Raw genomic sequence first — 25,102 nt, 5'->3', positions numbered from 1 at the left:
AGATGCAGGCAGGAGTCGGTCTACTTGTCTCGGACGTGATGCCTATATACATGATCATACCTAGATATTCTCATAACTATGCTCAATTCTGTCAATTGCTCAACAGTAATTTGTTCACCCACCGTAAATACTTATGCTGTTTAGAGAAGCCACTAGTGAAACCTATGGCCCCGGGGTCTATTTTCCATCATATTAATCTTCCAACACTTAGTTATTTATTTTGCTTTCTTTACTTTGCATCTTTATCATAAAAATACCAAAAAATATTATCTTATCATATCTATCAGATCTCACACTCGTAAGTGACCATGTAGGGATTGACAACCCCTTATCGCGTTGGTTGCGAGGATTTATTTGTTTGTGTAGGTGCGAGGGACTCGTGCGTGGCCTCATACTGGATTGATACCTTGGTTCTCAAAAACTGAGGGAAGTACTTACGCTACTTTGCTGCATCACCCTTTCCTCTTCAAGGGAAAACCAACGCAGTGCTCAAGAGGTAGCACATCCTCACTTGATTTAGAGGAGGGATATTTGAGTACCTTGGCACCTTTTGCCATGAAGCAATAGGTGGGAGCGTAGTCATCATCGCCTTCATTAGCCTTGTTGGCGAAGCCTTTTTCTTTAGAGTTGAAGATGTACTTGCTGACGAATGCAGTAGCGAGAGCTAGGCTCGCCACACCAGACTCGGACTCCTCAGATGCCTCCTCTTCCTCATGTTCCTCAGATTTGGCCTCAGAGTCCATTTCATTGCCAATGAATGCCCGAGCCTTCTTGGAGCTGTTCTTCTTGTGAGATGAAGACTTTGAGGATTTTGATGATGAAGACTTTGAAGATTTCTTCTTCTTCTTTGAATCATCAGAATTGTAATCCTTGTATTTCTACTTCTTTGATTCCTTTTCCCAGTGAGGACAGTCTTGAATGTAGTGACCAGGTTTCTTGCATTTGTGGCACAGTCTCTTCTTATAGTCACTGGATGAGGAATCATTACTCCTTGAGGATTTTCCAAAGCGACCACGTCTTGAGAACTTCTGAAATTTCTTCACGAGTAGTGCTAGCTCCTGGCTCAGTTCTTCAGGATCACCAAGGCTACTACCAGAATCTTCACCTTCAGATTCAGAGACTGCCTTGGCCTTCAGGGCACGTGATCTGTCATAGCTCGAACCATAGAGATCTCTTTTCTCAGCAAGCTGGAACTCATGAGTGTTTAGCCTTTCGAGGATATCAGCGGGATCAAATGACTTGTAATCTCCACATTCTTGTATCATCAGTGCTAGAGTATCAAATGAGGAATCAAGTGATCTCAGCAATTTCTTCACCATCTCATGGTCGGTGATGTCAGTGGCACCAAGTGCTTGAAGCTCATTTGAGATGTCAGTGAGGCGATCGAAGGTTTGCTGCACATTTTCATTGTCGAGTCTTTTGAAGCGGTTGAAGAGATTGCGAAGAACGTCAACTCAAGAGTCACGCTGTGTTGAGACTCCTTCATTGACCTTGGACAACCTATCCCAGATAAGCTTAGCAGTTTCCAAAGCACTCACTCTTCCATACTGCCCTTTGCTCAGATGGCCACATATGATGTTCTTCGCTTGAGAATCGAGTTGCTTGAATCTCTTCACATCAGCAACATTCAGAGAAGGTGTGACTGAGGGAACACCATTTTCCACAACATACCAGAGATCGTTATCAATTGCCTCAAGATGCATTCGCATCTTATTCTTCCAGTAGGGGTAGTTCATCCCATCGAAGGTAGGACACCCAGCAGAGACCTTGATCATACCTGCGGTCGACATAACTAAAACTCCAGGCGGTTAAACCAAAATCACACAGAACAAGGGAGTACCTTGCTCTGATACAAATTGAAAGTGCGTTATATCGACTAGAGGGGGGTGAATAGGCGATTTTTATGAATTCTTCACCGAGGAATTTCAGGGTGAGGAAATTCCTAAGCGAAGAACTACTTGCAGCAGAATAAGTACTCAGATGCACACATGACATAACATAAACATGGACATCATGATGAAATGAAAACAGATAGAGAGTACAGGAAGCGTAAACACAGGATAAAACAGGATGAAGACAAACAGACTGAAGAAATTAAAGTGAGAAAATTGAAAAAGTCTTCAGTCAAAGTCTTCAAACAGATATGAACAAGCACACAACACAGTAATGAGGAAATGAAAGAGTTGAGAAAATAGAACCAGTAGGCTTGGTGAAGACAATGATTTGGTAGACCAGTTCCAACTGCTGTGACAGTTGTACGTCTGGTTAGAGCGGCTAGGTATTTAAACCTGAGGACACAGTCCCGGACACACAGTTCCGGACACACAGTCCTCACTGTATTCTCCTTGATCTAATGTCACACAGACCTCGCCCAATCACTCGTGGTAAGTCTTCAGGTGACTTCCAAACCTTCACAAACTCGGTCACTCGGCGATCCACAATTTCCTCTTGGATGCTCTAGACCATGACGCCTAACCGTCTGGAAGATGCACAGTCTTCAAAGGTAACAAGCGTCGGATCCACGCAGGACCAGTCTCTTCAGTGATGCTCAATCACTTTGGGTTTGTAAGTGTTTGGGTTTGGCTCTCAAATGACAAGTGTCAGTTTCTCTCGGAGCAGCCAACCAGCTAGTGGTTGTAGGGGGCGGCTATTTATAGCCTAGGGAGCAGCCCGACATGATAAGACATAAATGCTCTTCAATAATATGACCGTTAGGTGGTTAGATATTTTGGGACAGCTAGCGCGTAGCACAGCAATGGTCGGAAATTTGACTGTCAAATTCCCCAGGGCTATCATGTTCCTCACTTGTAGGCAATCCGCACTAGCGAATTCCTAACTCCTCAGTCAGAACAAATTCCTCAGAGACCAGAAGAACTTTGTCTCTGTCACTGAAGAAATTGACTGAACTGTATGAGATTTCCAATGGCTTCACTCGAAGGGATTGGTAGGTGTAGGATTTTGAGTTGAGCATCACATGGAATTTTTTCCTTAGTATTTCCTCGACCCCCTTTAATAGTACGGTGTTTCCTATGACTCAAGAAAGAGAAAATGAAACTACGAAAACAAAAGTCTTCACACTTCATGTTCCTCGAATAAATACCAAGTCTTCAAGGTTACATCAATTTCTTCACTTTCAAAGTCTTCAGAAATCCAAAGTCTTCAGTCGAAGAACTTCATTTTTAGGGTCGACTTTCTCTGTAAATATCAAACTCCTCATAGACTTATAGACCTGTGTACACTCACAAACACATCAATCCCTTAACCTATAAGTCTTCAATACACCAAAATCACTAAGGGGCACTAGATGCACTTACAATAAAAATGAGGCCAAACATACTAAAAAAATGAAACCAGAGGGCCATGCCCATTATCGATAAAACATTGCCACACCTGCTCTCGCCGGCGCGACAGTTGTCACAAAGCACGCCGTGCACAAACGGATGAGGATTTGGGGCACGCAAGTGCGGAGGCACCCATGTCCTTGGTGCCCGGTTTTTATTTTGGCTTCCGATTTTCATTGTTTTATATCTTTTAGATGAAAATTTTAAATTAAGTTCTGTTTTCATACTCATGTTTCTTGTGACCGGCGCTTTCAAATAAGATCCATTTTGAATATATCTTGGTGACTTTTTAAGAAATATTCGAAGTTTCAATGTCGAAACTTAGTATGAGCGACCGGTAAAAATCAATTATTCCGTATCAACGATCGATAGAAAAAATTGCTTAAAATTATATCTCTGAAACTGGTTGAAACTTGGCAGTTTTAGATGAAAAAACCGTAAGTTTCAAAGTTGAAACTTAAAAATTATTGTGCTCTCGTGCGGGATTGAACTACTACACGAATTGCGAGGCAAATTGAGCGGGCAGCAGGACTTGGCAGGTGCATGCCCCTGCACTCGCGTGCCCATGCGAATTTCTGGTGCACGAACCAATAGTGACCCACACTATTTCTTTAGAAAGTATTGGAGTTTCGTAATTTTCCTTGTCGCATCCATTGTTGATGGAGAACTTGGCCAGGAGGAATAAGCATGTAGGTTTTCTAAAACCAATGCGAATGATTTATAATAAAATGCTGTTAATTTTCCTGTCGTCATATTTGCACTTATATTCAAGTTGCTTTCTGTTTTTAATGGATTTGCATTTATTCAAGTTGTTCTTTATTTTTTAGAAAAACATGAGGAATTAACAAGCAGATTTGCTAAAATCCAGGTGGCTGCTTTGCATTTAGATTTGAGTTGTTTTGTGTTTTGAGAAAAATAATTGGAAAATCGTGCAAACCTATTGGGCCTTGAATCTGCAATCTAATACCACTTCGTGTGAGCTTGCTCACCGATTGGGCTTTGTATCTGCAAGAAAAACTTATTGGGCTTTGAAGCCGCCAACTGACACTTTGGTCAGTAAGCTACACTTGTCACTTATATTAAGCAGATTTACCCCCGTTCCAACATGTTTCAAGTACTCCCTCCAATCCATTACTTGTCACTCAAATGGATATATCTAGACATATTTTAGTGCTAGATACATCCGTTTGAGCAACAAGTACAATATGGATCGGAGGGAGTATTAGTTTTATCCTAAGTCAAGTTTTTTTTAACTCTGACTAAGCTTATATATAAAAAAAATACTAACAACTATAACAACAAATTAGTTCATTAGATTGTTCACAAAATATATTGGCATACTATATCTATTTGCTATTCTAAATGTTAGCATATTTTTCTATATACTTGATTAAACTTTATAAAGCCTGACTTAGGACAAACCGAGAAAATCAAGTACTTTGGAACCGAGGAAGTACTAGTAATGTTTCTTTTCCCTACAAAGAAAAACTACGAATGTTTGTGTTTATTTTGTTTCCAAATAGTTTTAGTAATTTATCTTTGGCACCTATATTTTTCTTTCCTTTGTAGTTGTTTTTTTCTATCGGGTATGGAAATAAATTGTGCATTTACAGTTTTTGGCTGCAAGTCTAGTTTTTGTAAGCAATTAAAATCTGGTGTACATTTGCGCTTTTTCTGCAGTTACACTATTGTATGGTTCAATGATATTTATATTTTTGCGCAACTACACCTTGTTGTGTAATTGTACTTTTATTTCTGTGCATGCAATTGCATCTTTTGTAATTACACTCACTTATGCAATTTGCACTATTTTGTGTTATCGTGCCTTTCGGTTTAATTGCACTACTTTGTGCAGTTTGCAACTTTTTTTTATTGTACAGACACTTTTTTTTGCTGGAATTGCACCTTTTAATTTTGTGTAATTCACACTATTACCTTTGGTGCAGGAAAAAATAAAAAAAATCCTAATGGTTTACTCAAAAAGAGCTAAATGGCCTCTCTTATACTTTCGAGCACCTGAGAGGACAGAGACAATTGTCCATTACTCGTTAAGTAACAGTAAAAGACAAAGATGCATACCGTAAATAGTAATCTGTATTTAAGATTATCAAGAATGCATACAATGGGACAAAACCTCAACATCCAAACACTAGCAATACATATACCACTGACTACTGAGACGTAAAAGAAGGCAAGAATTACTGATACTGTGATACATCGCATATAAAACACCGAGCTTGCATGTAAGAAAATGTACGTCGTGTCCACGGAGTGACCTGGCGCCACACTCAGATGAACGGCGCCCTATCGTGGACAGGGCGGGAGCACTGCGGCGTGGGCACGCCTACTTTGACGGGGGCGGTGCCGCGAACGGCATAGGTACGTTCACATTCGGGACGAACGGCAGCGGCGGCAGCGTCACCTTGGGCACGACAATGGCGGGCATCGGCGCCATGGTGACCTACGGCACGGTGGGTAGGGTCACCTTGGGCATGGGTGGCAGGACCGCCTTGGGCACGACGATGGCCGGCATGGGCGGCAGCGTCACCTGTGGCACGGTGGGCAGGGTGACCGACGGCATTGGTGGCATCAGGGTGACCGTGTCCGTGGGCTCGGCCGGCAGGCCAGGTACGACGCTAGCAGCCGGAGCGGCAGCCGCGGGGGTCGTGTCGGCCAGGTTGCGGGCAGCGTCGCACGTGCTTCCGGCGAGGAGGAGCGCGCACGCCATGATCATGGCCAACATGCTCGCCCTGGAAGCCATGGCTAGAGCTAGCGGTTGCACTAGTGAGAGATAGTATTCTCTCGTGTGCGGTGTTGTGATTGCAAGATGTTGCTTCTGCTCTGCTGCGATGTATGAACATGGGTCAATGCCTGGCAATTTGTAGCCCCGAGTAATGGTGTGATTAGGACATTAGGTTGGTTGTTGGCCAGATTGAGAATGTTTGTGTGTGCGCCGTCAATCCAAAAAGGGAAGCGCTTTGTGTTGTGTGGTCGAGGTAGCTACAATTTTCTGTGTTTAGGTGAGGAGGGGAGCTGTATGGCGCTGCAGCTTGGATCTGCTCAACCGTTTCGTTCCTGCCATCATTTTTCAACTGGCGTCGTCATGGTGTTTCGCGAAGGTGCGCTTGGTCTGACAGTACTGTTCTACTGTGTATCTTCGGCGTATATACAGTTTGGATATTTCTCCAAGGCTCCAATGTTCAAATCAACACCACCGACTCATTCGCGAATAAGGTGACAAAATGTACTCCCTCCGTTCCGAAAATACTTGTCATCAAAATGGATAGAAGGAGATGTATCTAGAACGTCTAGATACATCGCCTTTTATTCATTTTGATGATAAGTATTTCCGGACGGAGTGAGTATATATCAATGTACCGCAGTTGATCAAATAATCAGCACATGTGGTTGGATGATTAGAAGAGTGGTTGCACCCTCATCCCACCGGAGATCAAACCCGAGGTACACCCATGGCCTTTGTGCTGACTTTGAATAGATCACGCAAGGTCAATAACGCGGTTAAGTTTATGCAGACAAGGTCAATATAACACAATTTATCGGCTGGAAAATCTCAATTTCCTGGAATATGATCATTCATGTCAGAAACTCATATAGGCATTACGTCTGTGATAAGTAGCCCGTTAATCCAACTGCATTTACTACTGATAATCCACCCACTGGGTTAGAGCACCGCAAGTTGAACAAACGACAAAGCACCACTCATTTTGAAGAAAAACCCATCGAACTTGGCAAGAGAAGATAGATAAATCGAAGAGCATGCAAAACTATTTCATTATACAACAAGAAAATCTCAAAAGAGTCAACTAATTTCAATGAACAATCTGGTCATAAAGTGATAATTAATGATATCCCAACAAACATACCATCGATTACATTGAATTGATCCCGATCATGTGAGACAGCTCACGGGACCATGGTACTAAAGATGAGAGAGAGAGAGAGAGAGAGAGAGAGAGAGAGAGAGAGAGAGAGAGAGAGAGAGAGAGAGAGAGAGAGAGAGAGATAGCTACTACAGAGACCCTAAGGTCCTAATGGACTACTCACACATGGTCATGGGGGCAGCAAGGTTTATAAATAAGCCTCCGACAATGGATTCCCCCTCTGGCAAAACTCCGGAACATGCCTCCAAATTGGATCTTCGCGAAACAAGAACTTGTGGCGGCAGAAAAAATTGTATGAAAATATCCCGAAGGGTTTTGGTATTTATAGGAATTTATGGTGGTGGAACCAAGGTAAGGCAGTGCAGGTGGGCGCCACACAGCCTAGGGGTGCGCCCTACCCCCTGGTCACGCCGAGTGGCCGTGTGGGACCCCTATAGCTCCTCTCGATCTCCCCCGAAGCTTCGTGGCTCCTTCGTTGCCAAAAAAAATTGTATTAACTCGGCAAGATATTTTGACTCCTAGATAATGATTTCCTATGAAACCAAAAACATGCAGAAAACGGCAACTGGCACTAGGCACTAGATTAATAGGTTAGTCTAGAAAAATAATATAAAATACTATAAATAGTATGTAAAAGTGATAATATAATAGCATGAAATAATAATAAAAATATAAATAACATATAAGTAATTCAACACTCCCAAATAGTTTCCCCTTTTAAAAAAATTGGCCAAAGAAGTATAGTTGGACATTAGCACAGATACATCAAAAGTAATGTGTCGCCTATAGCTTGCTTAATTTCTGGTTGTAATTGGTCTTTGCGCTTTTGTAGACAGCTGGGGAAAAACCCATCATGAGTAGAGTCTCATGCCATCAAAACAAATCTCCAAAGAGGGCTATGAGCAATGATTATTGTAAAGGAAATAAAAACGCCATACGAACATAATCATTTGCAGACAGTTGTGGAGTTGGTCACTTAGCTTCTGAGCTGGAGTTGGTCTCTGCACCAATTGAAGCAACGAGTCATCTAGTGATACTATTCATCCGCAAAGTCCATGAATTTATTTTTTTACACACCACATTTCAAAGTATTTACGCACATATACATTTCATCCTTGTATACTTGCATTTTTTAATTATTTTTAAATTGAAAGTTTGAATTTTGATTTTTTTTCAAAAATTCCGGGCTCCATGGTGCCCGGTCACCAAAATGCCCCACTCCATCGGTTACTATTCTTTAGCACAACTCATATAAAGCATATGGTCATTATATTTGTACCAAAAAAACCAAATTTATATAATATTGGGATAATTTGAATGCTTTCTCTAGCTCCATATAGGCTCTTGAATCTGAGATACATACACGTCAAGCCAAACTACTCAAGCTTATACCTACATGAATAGTATATATATTGATACAAATGAAAATAATATTATACACTGGCACATGTATAAATGGAGCAATACCCCTTTGTCTACACAAACAATGTCTTGCACCAATAAACGTACAAGCATACAGTACACACATCCACGCCGCCATGCACGCCCGCGGTAGACTTCTGTTCGGAGGTACGGCGTGTGCTCTCGCCGCTGCTATCCCGTCCTGGGGATCGTGTGCCGCCCAACCGAAAGCCAAGGAGGAAGCGGTCTCCAGCTGTTAACCCGAGGAGGAGTGTTCGCCTAGCCCGGGGCGTGGGCGCGGGATCGGCTGCGTCGAAGCAGCAGCGCTTGCTCATCAGGCGGCTATGCATGGCCAATGAAGGCGAGGAGATCTCTGACGAAGACTTGCTAATGTACGGGGAACTCTTCAAGACGCCGCTGACCCATGATCAGATCGCCGCGATCCTTGCTCTGTTTGGCTGGGATGCGTCCATCCTGCTGGGGCAGGAGGAGGCAGTCGCGAGCTAGGTAGGCTCTGCTTCGCCGCTGGCTGATGGTGGGCTTAACATATGGCTACACAATCATCCAAAGTAATCGTGTGGAACGTCCGGGGACTCAACTCCCCGGCGAGACGGAGTGCCATTTATCAAGCTGTGACTGGGGCAAACCCTGCGGTGGTTTGCTTCGAGGAGACTAAACTCCAAGTTGTATCACCGGAAATCGTGAAACATTGTCTGGGTAATAGATTTGAGAATTTCGAGTACCTTCCTGCTGTGGGAACCTGTGGGGGAATTTTGCTTGCTTGGGATGCCACCATGGCATCAGTTTCGAATCCTCACCGCACTACGAACACGCTCACGGGGCTGGTCCGGCCGGCAAGTGGAGGCCAATGGTGGCTTACGGGAGTATATGGGCCTCAAAGCAACGAGGATAAGATCGCTTTCCTACAAGAGCTGGTTGATATCCGGGATCTTCATGCAGGCCCATGGATAGTTGCTGGAGATTTCAATCTCTTGGTAGACCCGGAGGACAAGAACAACAGCGCCGTGAACCACCGCATGATGGCCCGCTTCCGTGCCAAGCTTAACAGGTTAGAGCTGCGAGAGCTGTATCTGAACGGGAGAAAATTCACTTGGTCGAATGAGAGGCTCAGGCCGACCTTAGAAAAGATTGATCACATTTTTGCCATGAGCTGCTGGAAGATCTCTACCCGACTTGCCTCCTGACCGCCCTGGGATCTGCAGTCTCTGATCATTGCCCCCTCCTGCTTGACCTCAACACCGATATCATGATGGGGAGGCGATTCCGCTTTGAGGCGTTCTGGCCCAAGGCCGATGGGTTCCACGAGACGGTGGAGACGGCTTGGCAGTCGGTCCCCCTGCACGATAATGCCTTCCTGACCTTGGATAACAAATTGCGAGCCACGGCCAAAGCACTGCAACGTTGGAGCGATCGGTGGATTGGAAATGTCAGGATGCAGAACCTCATTGCCCTAGAGGTCATTGCTCGGCTTGATGAGGCCATGGACTCCAGGGCTCTCTCCCTGGACGAGCACGCCTTGCGCAGACTGCTCAAGCGGAAGCTACTCGGGCTGGCGTCGTTGCAGAGGACAATAGCAAGGCAAAGATCGAGGTTGCTGCAGCTCGGAGATGGCGAGGCCAACACCGCATACTTCCATCGTCAGGCCTGTCATCGCCAATGTAAGAATGCCATCCTCTCCTTGCAACACAACGGGCAGACGTTCACGAATTCGGAGGAGACCGCAAACGCGGTAGACGAGTTCTACTCAGCGCTGCTCGGAACCGCTCCCGAGCGTGACTACTCACTCCAGCTTGACGCCCTCGATCTTCCATGGAAGAACCTGGCTCACCTCGAGGCCCCATTCACAATCGAGGAGATTGAGCGCATCGTCAAGAACATGCCAATGGACAAATCCCCTGGGCTGGATGGATTCACGGGATGTTTTTATGCCTCTTGCTGGAGCATTATTAAGGATGATATGATGCGGGCGATGGGCCAGTTCTATAGAGGTGACATGCGCGGCCTTCCAGCGAACAACAAGGCCATCGTCATCCTCTTGCCGAAGAAAGCAGCAGCGGTTCAAATCATGGATTTTAGGCCGGTCGGTCTTGTGCACGGGGCGCTCAAGATCTTCGACAAAGCTCTGGCTGTCAGGCTTGCTGGCGAACTGCCGTCCCTCGTGGGTAATCATCAGAGTGCATTCGTAGCAGGGAGGTCCTTACATGACAACTTCATGCTCGTTCAGTGCACAACCCGGCGCCTCCACGCGCTGCGTGACCCTTCTGTCATGTTGAAGCTTGACATATCCAAGGCCTTCGACTCAATTCAATGGCCTTTCCTGCTTGAGGTGATGAGACAGATGGGTTTTGGGCGGAGATGGATCACTTGGATCTGTGGCATACTTTCCACTTCGTCCACCAGAATCATGGTCAATGGGAGGCCGGGCGATGCCATCTTTAACTGCCGCGGGCTCAGACAAGGGGGGCCGATCTCTCCTATGCTCTTCATCTTATGCATGGAGCCACTACACCGGTTGTTCGTGAGAGCCACTGATACAGGTTTGCTGGCCCCACTGGCATGCTCGGGCCTCAAACAAAGACTCTCCATGTTCGCCGATGATCTCATGGTTTTTCTCAAGCTCTCAGTGTGCTCGTCGATCCTCGACATGTTCGGACACGCTTCGGGGCTGCATGTGAACCTTGCCAAGACGGCAGCCCTTCCCACCCGGTGCTCCTAGGAGGAAATGCAACTCGTCCGCGATATGCTTGGTTGCTCGACGGCGGAGTTCCCGTGCAAATACCTTCGCCTCCCCCTCACCATAAGGAAGCAAACGGCGGTGCAATTTTGTGGACTCGTGGACCAGCTCGCCGCGATGCTGCCACACTGGAAGGCAGCGACTCTGCCAAAGAGCAGCAGACTCCTTCTCATCCAATCAGCTCTCACAGCGATGCCCATCCATTCAATGTTAGCTCTGGGGCAGCCACCCAAAACGCTCGCAGCAATGACCAAAATCTGTCGAAGTTTTCTGTGGAGCGGCAAGGCGGAGGCAGGAGGAGGCGCATGTGCAGTCGCCTGGGACGTCGTCTGCCGTCCAAAGTGGGCAGGCGGTCTTGGCGTGCTGGACTTGCGTTGGATGAACGTAGCTTTGCAGACAAAGTGGATCTGGTTACAAAAGACGGACACCTCTAGGCCGTGGGCGGAGTTTGTCCTTCCCGTGCCCAAGGAGTCAAGACTTCTCTTCCAGGCGGCAGCGCGCGTGCACCTTGGCGATGGCAAGAACACTTTGTTTTGGGAGGATCGATGGCTTATGGGATCCCGCATCCAAGAGCTTGCGCCACGTCTGTATGACCGCATCCCGGCGCGTGTGAAGAAATCTAGAACCGTCTACGAAGCCATAGCCTCAGATGCTTGGGCGCGTGACCTCGGGCCGGCCATCGACCACACCACCTTGGAGCAATTCCTGTCCCTATGGCCTGCGGTGGCGGCCACCCGCCTGAACGAGCACGACAGCGACGCTATTACCTGGGCCTGGAGCAAGGAGCGGCAATTCTCGGCCAGATCGGCCTACCAGGCCAAGTTTTGGGGGCTCCAGGTTTCACCCATGGCTTCGTTCTCCTGGGACTCGCGAGCGCCACTCAGATGCAGGTTCTTTTCTTGGCTAGCCACTAAGGAGAGGTGCTGGACCTCGGACCGACCGGCGAGCGGGGATTGCCACACCAGGACGCATGCCCGCTGTGCGATCAACATGGTGAAACGATAAACCACCTGCTTCTGCACTGCGTTTTCATCCGACAAGTGTGGACTCGAGTCCTGCCCGCGCTGGGCATGGGGCATGCTGAGCCTCGCCAGGAAGAGACGCTATCGGACTGGTACGTGCGCAGCGGGCTGGATAGGCTGACCAAGAAGCGAGCAAGGCCGAGGCGCGCGACTTGCTTGCTAGTCCTCTGGGAGGTGTGGAAGCACCGGAACGAAGTTGTGTTCAATGGCAGGACTCCATGTCTTGGAGACTTGTTGAGGAAAATTGCTAGCGAATACGTGCTATGGAAAGACGCGGGACTGCTCCACGGCGATGACGATATGCACCAGGGCATCGAGGCAGCTCTAAGGTGGGCGCAGGGCGAGTAGTCACGTAGTGTGCCGGGTAGAGTTAGGTGGAGTTGACGTGGGTGTCATGTAGCCGTGCCCTGTAAACTATTTTGGGGTTCTTTTTCCCTTCTTCTCTTAATAGATGATACACACACTCGTGCGTATTCGAGAAAAAAAAAGTTCCACACCACACGCACCCATCGAAAAGATATACCACACACGTACACAAGTGGGTACTTCTTTTTTACTTGCACGTAGACACAAGTGCTGCTCAAACGAATACTACAAAGTTAAAGTAACCATATGGTGGGAACGTTACAGTTTTATTACACTCGTAAATCGTGCATGTGGGCACGTACGTACGTCTAGTCCGTCGACGGTGGAGGTGCAAGGAACTATGGCACGGCCGGCACACCGGGAACAGACGGCACCGGCGGCAGTGGCACCTTGGGCACGCCAGGGACGGACGGCATCGGCGGCAGTGGCACCTTGGGCAGGTCGGGGACGGACGGCATAGGCGGCAGCGGCACGTTAGGCACGCCGGGGACAGACGGCATCGGCAACGTCGGCACCCCTGGCACTGTGGGAACCGTCGGCACACTCGGCGCAGTGGGCACTGTCGGCACGACGGCGCCAGGAACCGGCACAGTCGGCACGCCTGGCACGGTGGGAACCGCTGGGATGGTCGGCACGACGGCACCAGGTACTGGCACCGTTGGCACACCTGGCACGGTGGGCACCGTCGGCACGCCGGGCACGGTGGGAACTGTCGGCACCGTCGGGATGCCTGGTACGGTGGGAACCGTCGGGACGTTCGGCACGGTGGGCACCGTGGGAACGACGCCGCCTGGCACGGCGGGGACTGTAGGGACGACGGGCACGGGGGGCAGCATCGGTGTGGGCAAGGCCGGAACGTCGGCGAGGAGGCGCGCGGCATGGCACGTGCTGAGCATGACGGCGGTGACGAGCGCCATGGCCACGAAGCTCGTCGACGTGGAAGCCATGGGCGCGCGCTCGTGACCGCTAGTCGCTACGTGCCTAGTAGCTCTCTTGGAACCCAGCTAAGCGCGATGTGGCTACTTGGTGTGTTGCTTTGTGATGCAATGATCGGAGCGCTGCATGCCAATTTTATAGCCCGTGAGCTGGCCTCGCGCCACTCTGTGTTTTTTGGAAGGGAAGCTGGCGGCCGACCTCAGCTTGGCATTTTGCAGGAGAGCATCGGTTGTTGGCCACGCAAAGCTAGTATAAGTCACATGGCCGCGTAAGGAGTACTATGATTGGCGGAGAACTGCGTGACGATGTGTGGTATGCATGCATGCAATATGGTCGGCATGAATTGCATTGCTTAAGATAAAGCTAAGACAATGTGCAAGTGTCCAGAGGCCATTAAATATGAAATTATGTAGGCAAATAGTATTACTCCGTATCAAAATGTAAGGCGTTTTTAAAGTTAGTTTAGCCGACAAAAGTATCTTATATTTTGTTATGAATGTAGTACTTCCTTGAGAAATTTTTCTCCTTACGGCATCTCTAACGGATCCCTTAAATAGCTACAGAGGAGTAATTTTTTAATTTTACTCCTCTAACCGGCACATAGCTGATCTCCTAAACCGGTTAGAGAAGTAAAAAAAATTACTCCCTGAGCGGACGAGTAAAAATACTCCTCCGCGACCTGCTGGGGTAAAATTTTCCTTCGCGTTTGCAGCGGCCTCACGACTTGCATGAAGCACCCTGTCAAGTACTCCTTCGATGTTAACTTGGGGCCTTGGCCTCGCCATCGACCAGGCCGGTGTACGGACTCACAAGGAGCTGCTCCCTGTGCAGCGACTGCTCAACGTAGAGGTGCGCTTTAGCCACCAAACGCACCCATTGCTTGATCCATGGCCTCCGCCGCCAGGTCCCACGCAGTTATCTGCTTCGCCATGGTACTGGGTGTCGCCGACGGTAATCTCCGTCGTGGCTTTAGCGGGCACATACCGACTCGATGATGGATGCGTATCCGCTCGGCGACGGACGTGTTGTCGGTGGCGCATCGCCGGCGTGGTCACCATCGTCGCTGCACGTAGCGGAGACGCATAGCAAGTGATCGACGGAATGCATAAACCAATTATAAGTTTTACTCCGCTAAGCTTAGGGGGTCGGTTAGAAACGTTACTCCACTAAGCATAGCAAGTGATCCACGGAATGCATAAACCAAGTAATAAATTTACTCTAGTAAGCTTTATTCGGCGGTTTACTCTATTTTTTTAGTGGATAAACTAAAGACACCCTTAGGCAGAAGTTTCACTGCCTTCCTTCTCCCATTTAGGAAGACTTCACGCATCAGATGCCCACCTAATTTACATGCATGGTGCAAGCGACTTGAAGCGGTCATATTAGTCATCAAATACTCGGGATATTCATCAAGCAAAATAACAATAATCTACTCGTAATCGGTAAGGAAAACCAGAGCGAAAACTCCAAACGCGAAACTGTGTCGAATTGCTTGCACAAGTTTCCTTTCTCTCCTCGAGGCAGCTGTCTCGCGACGTTTCTTTTCTCTTTTTTCTCCCCTTTGAAGTAGCATAGCATAACCATCATTTTCAGAATGGCTTGGAGCCTTGGAAATTTTGAGAGGACGTGTCATGGAGTGAGTATCTGGTGCTACCGGGGCTTAAATGCTACCGTGGTACGGGCATGTGGACCGTCGGATTCTTAGATTGGACGACATCCAAAAGTTGTTGGATCTGCTGGACCTATGCGCAATTTCTTGACTCCTCATAGATTTTTTTGCAAATGTTGCAGAGTTACCGAGAGCCGTCAGATTTGAGAATCCAACGGCCCAGGATCTTGTATCATGGTATCACCTAAAGCTTGGTATCACTAGATATTTTCCCTGTGTCATGTTGTCCTGTGAAACCATGCGTCGGCCGAATTAATGCAGGGACCGGACATTTTGGGTTTGTTCTGTAGGACAGGGAGTGTGGGGCGTTGCATCCAGTTCATATGTGGGCCTCGAGATTGGATAGGTTTTCCAAAGGTATCGTTGGGCCACGTCAGAATGCGATGTCTGCTCGTAGGCCCTCCCGCGCTTCTGTGGCGTAGTTTGTTCGTCAATCAAATGAGTCGACAGAACTATTTTGGAATCTGCTTATCTCTCTCTAAATCCAAAAAGGAAAAAGGGAACTGCAGCAGACTGGGGCGCTGTAACATTTCACTCTCGTGAAGATCCACAAATTCACGTTTCTCTTGGCGCTCCTTGACCTGTGCCAGCGTCACTATTCTCGATGTCTTCTATTTTCTCTTGGCGCTCCTTGATCTGTGCCACCGTCACTATTCTCGATGTCTTCCATTCTCATAGGTTCTAACATTTGTATTGCATCTATATGTGACTATCACCTATTTGATGTACTAAGCTATTGTTATTGATATAAAGAAGAAAAATCTTACGACATCTTGAGATTAATGGAAATGGGAAGGTTGTCATCTGCTCGAATGAAACTATAGTGGTGTATATAAAGGCCAGTGACCAAAACATCACCTATTGTAAAGAATACAATGATTGCATGGTAGCCATTCATTGTTTTTCCATGAGCTGAATGCCATGGGTACTTGTTGTGACAGTAACCAAAATTACGTATAACAGGTTTTTCCAATTCGACTGGGTCTAACTTGGTATCTAAGCACAGGAAAAATACAAGTTGTACCTTTACGTTGCAATATCATGTTACTCGGGTTCGCTAACCCATGTTATCAACCCACAGGCGTCATGGGCCCGCTACACGAGCGTATCAGCCCACAACCAGGCCCAACCCGAGAGCAAACATAACTTATGACAAGACTAGTCCAACAGGAGGGGACATGCACCCTTATAAGTCGTGCTCTGTCTCCTTCGACAAATCATGTGGGAATAAACCCAACAAATCTCCCATCAACTAACACCACTGTTTCCAGTCCATCGACTATGATCGACCATCCGTGAGTCCATCGAGATTTATCTTGGGCACCTGGGCTCCAATACCACTTATTAGAATAATTTGAGACGTGTAGTCAATGCAGCAGGAACAAGCAATCACACGAGGCACGACATCGAGATTTGTGAACGAGGTTCGCCGAACATTGGCTACATCCTCAGGGCATGACTACGGCCCCTTTTCCCATAACACCATCACAATACCACACATCAGCCACCCCGGCGCTGGCACAGGCCGGTGGCTCTCCCTGCGTGATTGTGTTACTATGTTGGCATTACATCATGCGTATGCCTTCACATTATCTAGCTAGGAGGCCTAGGATACAAGTGTCATATTAGGACACGACTCCCATCTTATCTAGACGGAATACAACTCAGAGTCCGAGTGTAACCTACCTCATACACATTATTCAACAAAATTCCGATAGACATTTACTGTTCGATTGTTACACCATTAAGATTTTGATTCTAGAAAATGGTTTCTCTAACACATAAAGGTTAGTAAGCTGGGGGAACAAAAATATATAACAATTTGTAAAATCATCTTATGAAGTTTATCCCTTCCTGACCTCTAGGCCCCTGGGCGTATTACATACCCCACACTTCTAATACCTACATAATCAAACCAATGATAGCCTTTTGTGATGCTTTCACCAATAAAAGCCAAAAAGAACTACGTACTAGGTAGAAAAATAGAACTAGTGACCAGACATTTTGGGTTTGTTTGTAGGAGAGGGGAGTGTGGGGCGCTGGATCCAGTTCATAAGTGGGCCTCGAGATTGGATAGGCTTTCCAAATGTATGATTGGGCCACGTCAGATTGCCATGTCTGCTCGTAGACCCTGCCGTGCTTCTGTAGCGTAATTCGTTGGTCAATCAAGTGAATCGACAGGAACTCCCCGAACAAAAATGAATCGACAGAATATTGTGTTAATTCCAAAAGATTAGTATTGTGTTAAGTGCAAAAACAACAGAATACTATGGTTTAGCTGAGATGGTAGAGCGCTTGCTTGGCATGCAAGAGGTGCTGGCATAGTTGCACCGAATCGCCAACCGCTTCTCTTTTGCTGCTCTCTGTATCGACCGATGGGCGTGTTTGTGCATTTCTATTTCGGCAAAGTTGCTCTGTTACGGAATCTGTTTATCTCTCTCTAAATCCAAAAATGAAAAAGGGAATTGCAGGAGAGTGGGGATCCGTAACATTTTAGTCGCGTGAAGATCCACAAATTCACGTTTCTCTTGGCGCTCCTTGACCTATGCCACCGTCAGTATTCTCGATGTCTTACATTCCCATAGGTTCTAACATTTGTATTGTTTCTTCTCTCACTGTCTACTCGGTATCTATATGTGGCTATCACCTATTTGATGTACTAAGCTGTTGTTATTGATATAAAGAATAAAAATCTACCGACATCTTGAGATTAATGGAAATAGGAAGGTTGTCATCTGCTCAAGTGAAGCTGTTGTTGTGTATATAAAGGGCAATGACCAAAAGATCACTTATTGTGACGAATACAATGGTTGGTAGTCATTCATTATTTCCCCATGTGCCGAATGGCATTGGCACTAGTTGGGACAGTAACCAAAATTACGAAAACACGTTTTTCCAATTCGAATGGGTCTAACTTTTGTATCACCAAACCATACAATTTGTACCTTTACGTTGCAATATCATATACCTTTTGATTGTCCGACCATTATGGTTTTGATTTTGGATGACTAGAAGATGGTTTCACTAACATCGAAAGGATAGTAAGCAGAGGGGATAAAAATTTACAACAGTTTATAAAATCATCATATGAAGTTTATCTCCCCCTGACCTCTGGCCGCTGGGCGTATGACATATCCAAACTTCCAATACATACATAATCAAATCATTGAGAGCTTTTCATGCTGCTTTTGCCAAAATAAAGGTCAAAAATAAATATGTAAAAGATAGAAAATGGAATTTTTTTTCACAAATCTACAATAGAAAAATAGAACCGCTCATCCATGAGGAGGCACTCATACATCCACATAAAGGCTAAATCTAGTAATTTCGAATGGTAGCCGGATTTTTTTTCATATATCCTTATTTTTCAAGAGTGTTCGTAGATCAATTTATGGCTTTCAAATTTCACAGCTTCATAATTATATTAATATTTTTCTTAAATACATTTTTTATTTCTTATTTTTATTCTTTGGAAAACCTCAAGTTCTTGAAATATTAGAAAAAACATGAAAAGATGGATAATTAAAAAAAGGAGGGATGTGGAACAATATGTGCATAAGCAGCAACAATACTACATATACTTATGACCTCTATGGTTCAAATGATTACGCAAGAATTTGTAAGAATGGAATTATTAGGGATATTCACTAATAATTTTGTAGATTGAGTTCTATAGGACATTTTCTAAGGATTTCTCCGCACTCGTGTTTTCTTGATTAGCATCTCTTCGAAATATTCGTTTTTTTTTCTATGTTGTAATCGATTCAATTATAATTTGGTACAAATTCAATTATTTAGTACAAATCACATGCGGGTAACGTGTATTTCCCATTTATAGTTTGTTCATTAAGTTGCCTATAAGCCATAGGTGCCATGATCCTTGTTTTTTCTTTACAAGAAGAGCCACTCATGGAATGGGGGATGGTCGCGCCTTTGATTTTGTTAATGGGTTGCTTTCCTAACTAAAGTACCAAAATGATTTCATGTCTAACCACAGAAACTTAAAATCTAAGCCCTTTGAAAATCCTAAGGTTGTAGTTGTGGGCAAGGCTTTCGTTCAACTCGCTCCGAGTTCCGATAGTATGACTCTTAGATAGTAAAAATAGACCTCTTCTGTAGAGGCAAGCCCTTAAATAGATCGAATTGACTTCGTATGTGGTGTGAGTTCGAATCCTAATAAAAGATCAATTGAGACTAACTCCACAGTTCCACAATGATATATATGCACTTTTCTAGTCTAGGGCAACTGGAATCATTTAGTCTATGTTCGTGGGAGCAAGTAAAATGAATTAGAGTATAGTTGTTGGGAATCGTAGCATAATTTAAAAAATTTCCTACGCTCACCAAGATGCATCTATGGAGTCTACTAGCAACGAGGGGAAAGGAGTGCATCTACATACCCTTGTAGATCGCGAGCGGAAGCGTTCCAATGAACGTGGATGACGGAGTCGTACTCGCCATGATCCAAATCACCGATGACCGAGTGCCGAACGGACGGCACCTCCGCGTTCAACACACGTACGGTGCAGCGACGTCTCCTCCTTCTTGATCCAGCAAGGGGGGAGGAGAGGTTGATGGAGATCCAACAGCACGACGGCGTGGTGGTGGATGTAGCGGGTCTCCGGCAGGGCTTCGCCGAGCTTCTGCGAGAGAGAGAGGTGTTGCAGGGGAGGAGGGAGGCGCCCAAGGCTGTAGGTTGCTGCCCTCCCTCCCCCCTTTTATATAGGCCCCTGGGGGGGTGCGCCAGCCCTGGGAGATGGGATCTCCAAGGGGGGGGGCGGCCAAGGGGGGAAGGGGTTGCCTTGCCCCCCAAGGCAAGGGGAAGCTCCCCCCTAGGGTTCCCAACCCTAGGCGCATGGGGGGAGGCCCAAGGGGGGCGCCCCAGCCCACTAAGGGCTGGTTCCCTTCCACTTTCAGCCCACGGGGCCCTCCGGGATAGGTGGCCCCACCCGGTGGACCCCCGGGACCCTTCCGGTGGTCCCGGTACAATACCGGTAACCCCCGAAACTTTCCTGGTGGCCGAAACTTGACTTCCTATATATAATTCTTCACCTCCGGACCATTCCGGAACCTCTCGTGACGTCCGGGATCTCATCCGGGACTCCGAACAACTTTCGGGTTTCCGCATACATATATCTCTACAACCCTAGCGTCACCGGACCTTAAGTGTGTAGACCCTACGGGTTCGGGAGACATGCAGACATGACCGAGACGCCTCTCCGGTCAATAACCAACAGCGGGATCTGGATACCCATGTTGGCTCCCACATGTTCCACGATGATCTCATCGGATGAACCACGGTGTCGAGGATTCAATCAATCCGTATGCAATTCCCTTTGTCAATCGGTATGTTACTTGCCCGAGATTCGATCGTCGGTATCCCAATACCTTGTTCAATCTCGTTACCGGCAAGTCTCTTTACTCGTACCGCAATGCATGATCCCGTGACTAACGCCTTAGTCACATTGAGCTCATTATGATGATGCATTACCGAGTGGGCCCCAGAGATACCTCTCCGTCACACGGAGTGACAAATCCCAGTCTCGATCCGTGCCAACCCAACAGACACTTTCGGAGATACCCGTAATGCACCTTTATAGTCAACCAGTTACGTTGTGACGTTTGGCACACCCAAAGCACTCCTACGGTATCCGGGAGTTGCACGATCTCATGGTCTAAGGAAAAGATACTTGACATTGGAAAAGCTCTAGCAAACGAAACTACACGATCTTTTATGCTATGCTTAAGTTGGGTCTTGTCCATCACATCATTCTCCTAATGATGTGATCCCGTTATCAATGACATCCAATGTCCATAGTCAGGAAACCATGACTATCTGTTGATCAACGAGCTAGTCAACTAGAGGCTTACTAGGGACAGGTTGTGGTCTATGTATTCACACATGTATCACGATTTCCGGACAATACAATTATAGCATGAATAATAGAAAATTACCATGAACAAAGAAATATAATAATAACCATTTATTATTGCCTCTAGGGCATATTTCCAACAATAGTTTGCTCCCCATTCATGTTCGGCCTGTCTGTCGGCTGCTAGGTCAAAGAATGGTGCCAGGGAGGGTGCTGCTATGCCCCTTAGCTCTGCAGCAACAACCCTCTAGATTATGAGGCCGGGAGTGTCTTCCATCACGCCCCTACCTTATGAATGGATCAGCCCGAAATAAAGGTGCATACATGGGAGGGTACGGAGCCCCAGCGCTTATTCATTCAAAGTTGGAGGGTACCTTCAGGACTTTGCACTTCGTTATTGGTGCACCTAACCCATCTACTCACTCACCTTTTATCATGTTTGGCTAACTTGCACAAAAATACCCCTATCATTAAGAAGTATGTAACAACCTTGCGCTTTTCACTTTCTTATTTTTATTCCCAATCCTAAGGACCATAGAGCCCCATATTGTAGGAGATCCTTCAGAAGAAGAGCATTGGTCTACATATTATTGGAGAGGGTTTGCATTAACATGCAGCACAACATGATCGAATTACATTTGAGTTTGAATTCCTGTTGGAAATTTCAAGTTCTCAACATGTAGTTTTGCTTGGATAATGTATATAACACTAGCAAGTGGTTATGAGTAAAGAAACAACTTACCACCTACTATGGGTGTTAGGGTGGTTGAGGCGTGTCTACACATAGATTTCAATTTTTAGTGCTCAATCCTTACATGTGGTGTGTTTAGAAGTTTACAAGATATTTTTTGATTAATTTCAAATATTATTAAGTTATATGTCTGGTGAAGGGGCGCTTTTACATGGACATGTAGTTCTGAGTGCATGTGGAGGTTGTGTCTTTGCATGCGCGTCGCCTAAGAGAAGTGAGCACGAAAAGGTAACAGCTGGCTTTGGAAATCGCTTCAACTTCTTTTGTTCCTACTTTCATATTATGTTTTACTTTGAATAAATGTGTCAATTTGATGTGCATGTGGAGGGTGAGCTTTTGTGATGATCTTTTTGAGACTTTATGGGTTCTTACATATTTGCATTCTTGACGTCAATATATTTAAAAAAAATCAAATTTGAATATATTTTAAATGAGTTTAAACTCAGTGAAACATACTTCACTCACATTAAAAAAAACAATTTCATTCTTTTCTTAAAAACTGAGAGTATGGAATATATTTGAAATGTTGATTCCTTACTCAAAAGAATTATTTTAGTCAATTAAAAAACATGGTTCCAATCATTTTCGGAAAAGAGTGATTTCACTCGTTTAAAACATGTGTCACTCGTTTCAAACAACATATTTCAAAAACTACTAAATCATTGATTTCACTTAATTTGTAACAATTATTCTACTCTAGTAAAGAAACAATTTCACTTATTTTAAATAAGATTTCACTCATTTCATACCATAAAAAAGGTTCCACCCATTTCGAATATCATATTTTGGTCAATTCGAAAATTGATTGCACACATTTAAAAAACAATGAGTTCACTCATTTTAACAGAATTATTTCACTGAATTCACAAAAATAGTTTCAATTATTTGAATAAATAACAATTTAAGTCATTTAAAACAACAATTTAAGTCATTTAAAATAACAATTTCACTCAATTCAAATAACAGATTGAATTAATTACAAAATAATTGTTTTCACTTAATTATAAACACTCATTTCACTAAAATAAAATGAAAGGTTCACTATTTGAAAGAAGTGATTTCACTCGTTTCACACAATTGAAAAAAGGTTTTCACTCATTTGAAAAGACCAATTTCTATCAATTTGGAAAACCGGTTCCATTCATTGAAAAACATTGAGTTAACTGTATTAAGAAAATCACTCGTTCAGAAAAAAACTGATTTCACTCATTTTGGATAGCAAAATTTCACTCGTTAAAAAATTCAATCTTCTAAGAAAACTATTTTCAATAAAACACCATTTCAGTTCTTTTCCAACAAACAGGTCTCGCTCATTTCAAAAATAATAATTTCGCTGGAATCAAAAACTAATTTTACCCATTGGTCAAGTTCTAAGTAGTTCCCCATGTTGAAATAGAGTGAAACAAGTGGATTGAGAAATTGATAATTAAAGGTGTTTGAAATGTATCCAAAGTGGTCTTGCTCTAAAGGTCTTGGCGCGAGGAGTTCATATATGTAAAAATACTCAATAAATAAAAATTATGGTTTATAAAATATAAATGATTTAAAGTTGTAAATGTGGAAGTAGATGATATGTTTGTTAGTGAAGAGTGTTGGAAATATGCCCTAGAGGCAATAATAAAATGGTTATTATTATATTTCCTTGTTCATGATAATTGTCTATTGTTCATGCTATAATTGTGTTATCCGAAAATCGTAATACATGTGTGAACACATAGACCATAACATGTCCCTAGTGAGCCTCTAGTTGACTAGCTCGTTGATCAATAGATGGTTACGGTTTCCTGACCATGGACATTAGTTGTCTAGATGGGATCTCCAAGGGGGGCATGCGCCCCCTAGCCCCTATATATAGTGGAGGGGAGGGAGGGCAGCCGCACCCTAAGCCCTGGTGCCTCCCTCTCCCTCCCGTGACACCTCTTCCTCCTCCAGTAGCGCTTGGCGAAGCCCTGCTGGAATCCCGCTGCTTCCACCACCACGCCGTCGTGCTGCTGGATCTCCATCAACTTCTCCTTCCCCCGTTGCTGGATCAAGAAGGAGGAGACGTCTCCGCTCCGTTTGTGTGTTGAACGCGAAGGTGCCGTCCGTTCGGCGCTAGGATCATCGGTGATTTGGATCACGACGAGTACGACTCCATCAACCCCGTTCTCTTGAACGCTTCCGCTCGCGATCTACAAGGGTATGTAGATGCACTCCCCCCCTCTCGTTGCTAGTAAACTCCATAGATTGATCTTGGTGATGCGTAGAAATTTTTTAATTTCTGCAACGATCCCCAATAGTGGCATCATGAGCTAGGTCTATGCGTAGTTTCTATGCACGAGTAGAACACAAGTTGTTGTGGGCGTTGATTTTGTCAATTTACTTGCCGTTACTAGTCTTATCTTGATTCGGCGGCATCGTGGGATGAAGCGGCCCGGACCGACCTTACACTTACGCTTACGTGAGACAGGTTTCACCGACTGACATGCACTAGTTGCATAAGGTGGCTAGCGGGTGTCTGTCTCTCCCACTTTAGTCGGATCGGATTCGATGAAAAGGGTCCTTATGAAGGGTAAATAGAAATTGGCATATGACGTTGTGGTTTTGGCGTAGGTAAGAAACGTTCTTGCTAGAAACCTATAGCAGCCACGTAAAAGTTTGCAACAACAATTAGAGGACGTCTAACTTGTTTTTGCAGCATGTGTCATGTGATGTGATATGGCCAGAAGAATGTGATGAATGATATATGTGATGTATGGGATTGATCATGTTCTTGTAATAGGAATCACGACTTGCATGTCGATGAGTATGACAACCGGCAGGAGCCATAGGAGTTGTCTTAATTTATTTATGACCTGCGTGTCAACTGAATCGTCATGTAATTACTTTACTTTATTGCTAACCGTTAGCCATAGTAGTAGAAGTAATAGTTGGTGAGACAACTTCATGAAGACACGATGATGGAGATCATGGTGTCATGCCGGTGACAATGATGAACATGGTACCCGAAGATGGAGATCGAAAGGAGCAAAATGATATTGGCCATATCATGTCACTATTTGATTGCATGTGATGTTTATCATGTTTTACATCTTATTTGCTTAGAA

At 45.2% G+C, this 25,102-nt stretch overlaps 2 protein-coding genes across 2 annotated transcripts; both read right to left on the bottom strand.

The window, feature by feature from the left end:
• Nucleotides 1–5,292: 5,292 nt before the first annotated feature.
• Nucleotides 5,293–6,180, bottom strand: LOC123125647 (RNA-binding protein 12-like). Its single transcript, XM_044546112.1, has one exon. The coding sequence runs from the start codon at nucleotides 6,100–6,102 to the stop codon at nucleotides 5,803–5,805; it is 300 nt and encodes a 99-aa protein (XP_044402047.1). The 5' UTR covers nucleotides 6,103–6,180; the 3' UTR covers nucleotides 5,293–5,802.
• Nucleotides 6,181–12,831: 6,651 nt separating this feature from the next.
• LOC123123073 (protein app1-like) lies at nucleotides 12,832–13,824 on the bottom strand. The gene has a single exon (XM_044543501.1). The coding sequence runs from the start codon at nucleotides 13,732–13,734 to the stop codon at nucleotides 13,126–13,128; it is 609 nt and encodes a 202-aa protein (XP_044399436.1). The 5' UTR covers nucleotides 13,735–13,824; the 3' UTR covers nucleotides 12,832–13,125.
• Nucleotides 13,825–25,102: the final 11,278 nt, after the last annotated feature.

This window comes from Triticum aestivum, chromosome 5D (assembly GCF_018294505.1).
Source record: "Triticum aestivum cultivar Chinese Spring chromosome 5D, IWGSC CS RefSeq v2.1, whole genome shotgun sequence".
Classification (NCBI taxonomy): domain Eukaryota; kingdom Viridiplantae; phylum Streptophyta; class Magnoliopsida; order Poales; family Poaceae; genus Triticum; species Triticum aestivum.
The sequence above is the reverse complement of the archived record's forward strand: the minus strand, read 5'-3'. Positions and strand labels throughout refer to the sequence as shown.

Coding starts and splice junctions, on each gene's coding strand:
- LOC123125647 (XM_044546112.1), bottom strand. CDS start 6,102: ATGGCTTCCAGGGCGAGCATGTTGGCCATGATCATGGCGTGCGCGCTC.
- LOC123123073 (XM_044543501.1), bottom strand. CDS start 13,734: ATGGCTTCCACGTCGACGAGCTTCGTGGCCATGGCGCTCGTCACCGCC.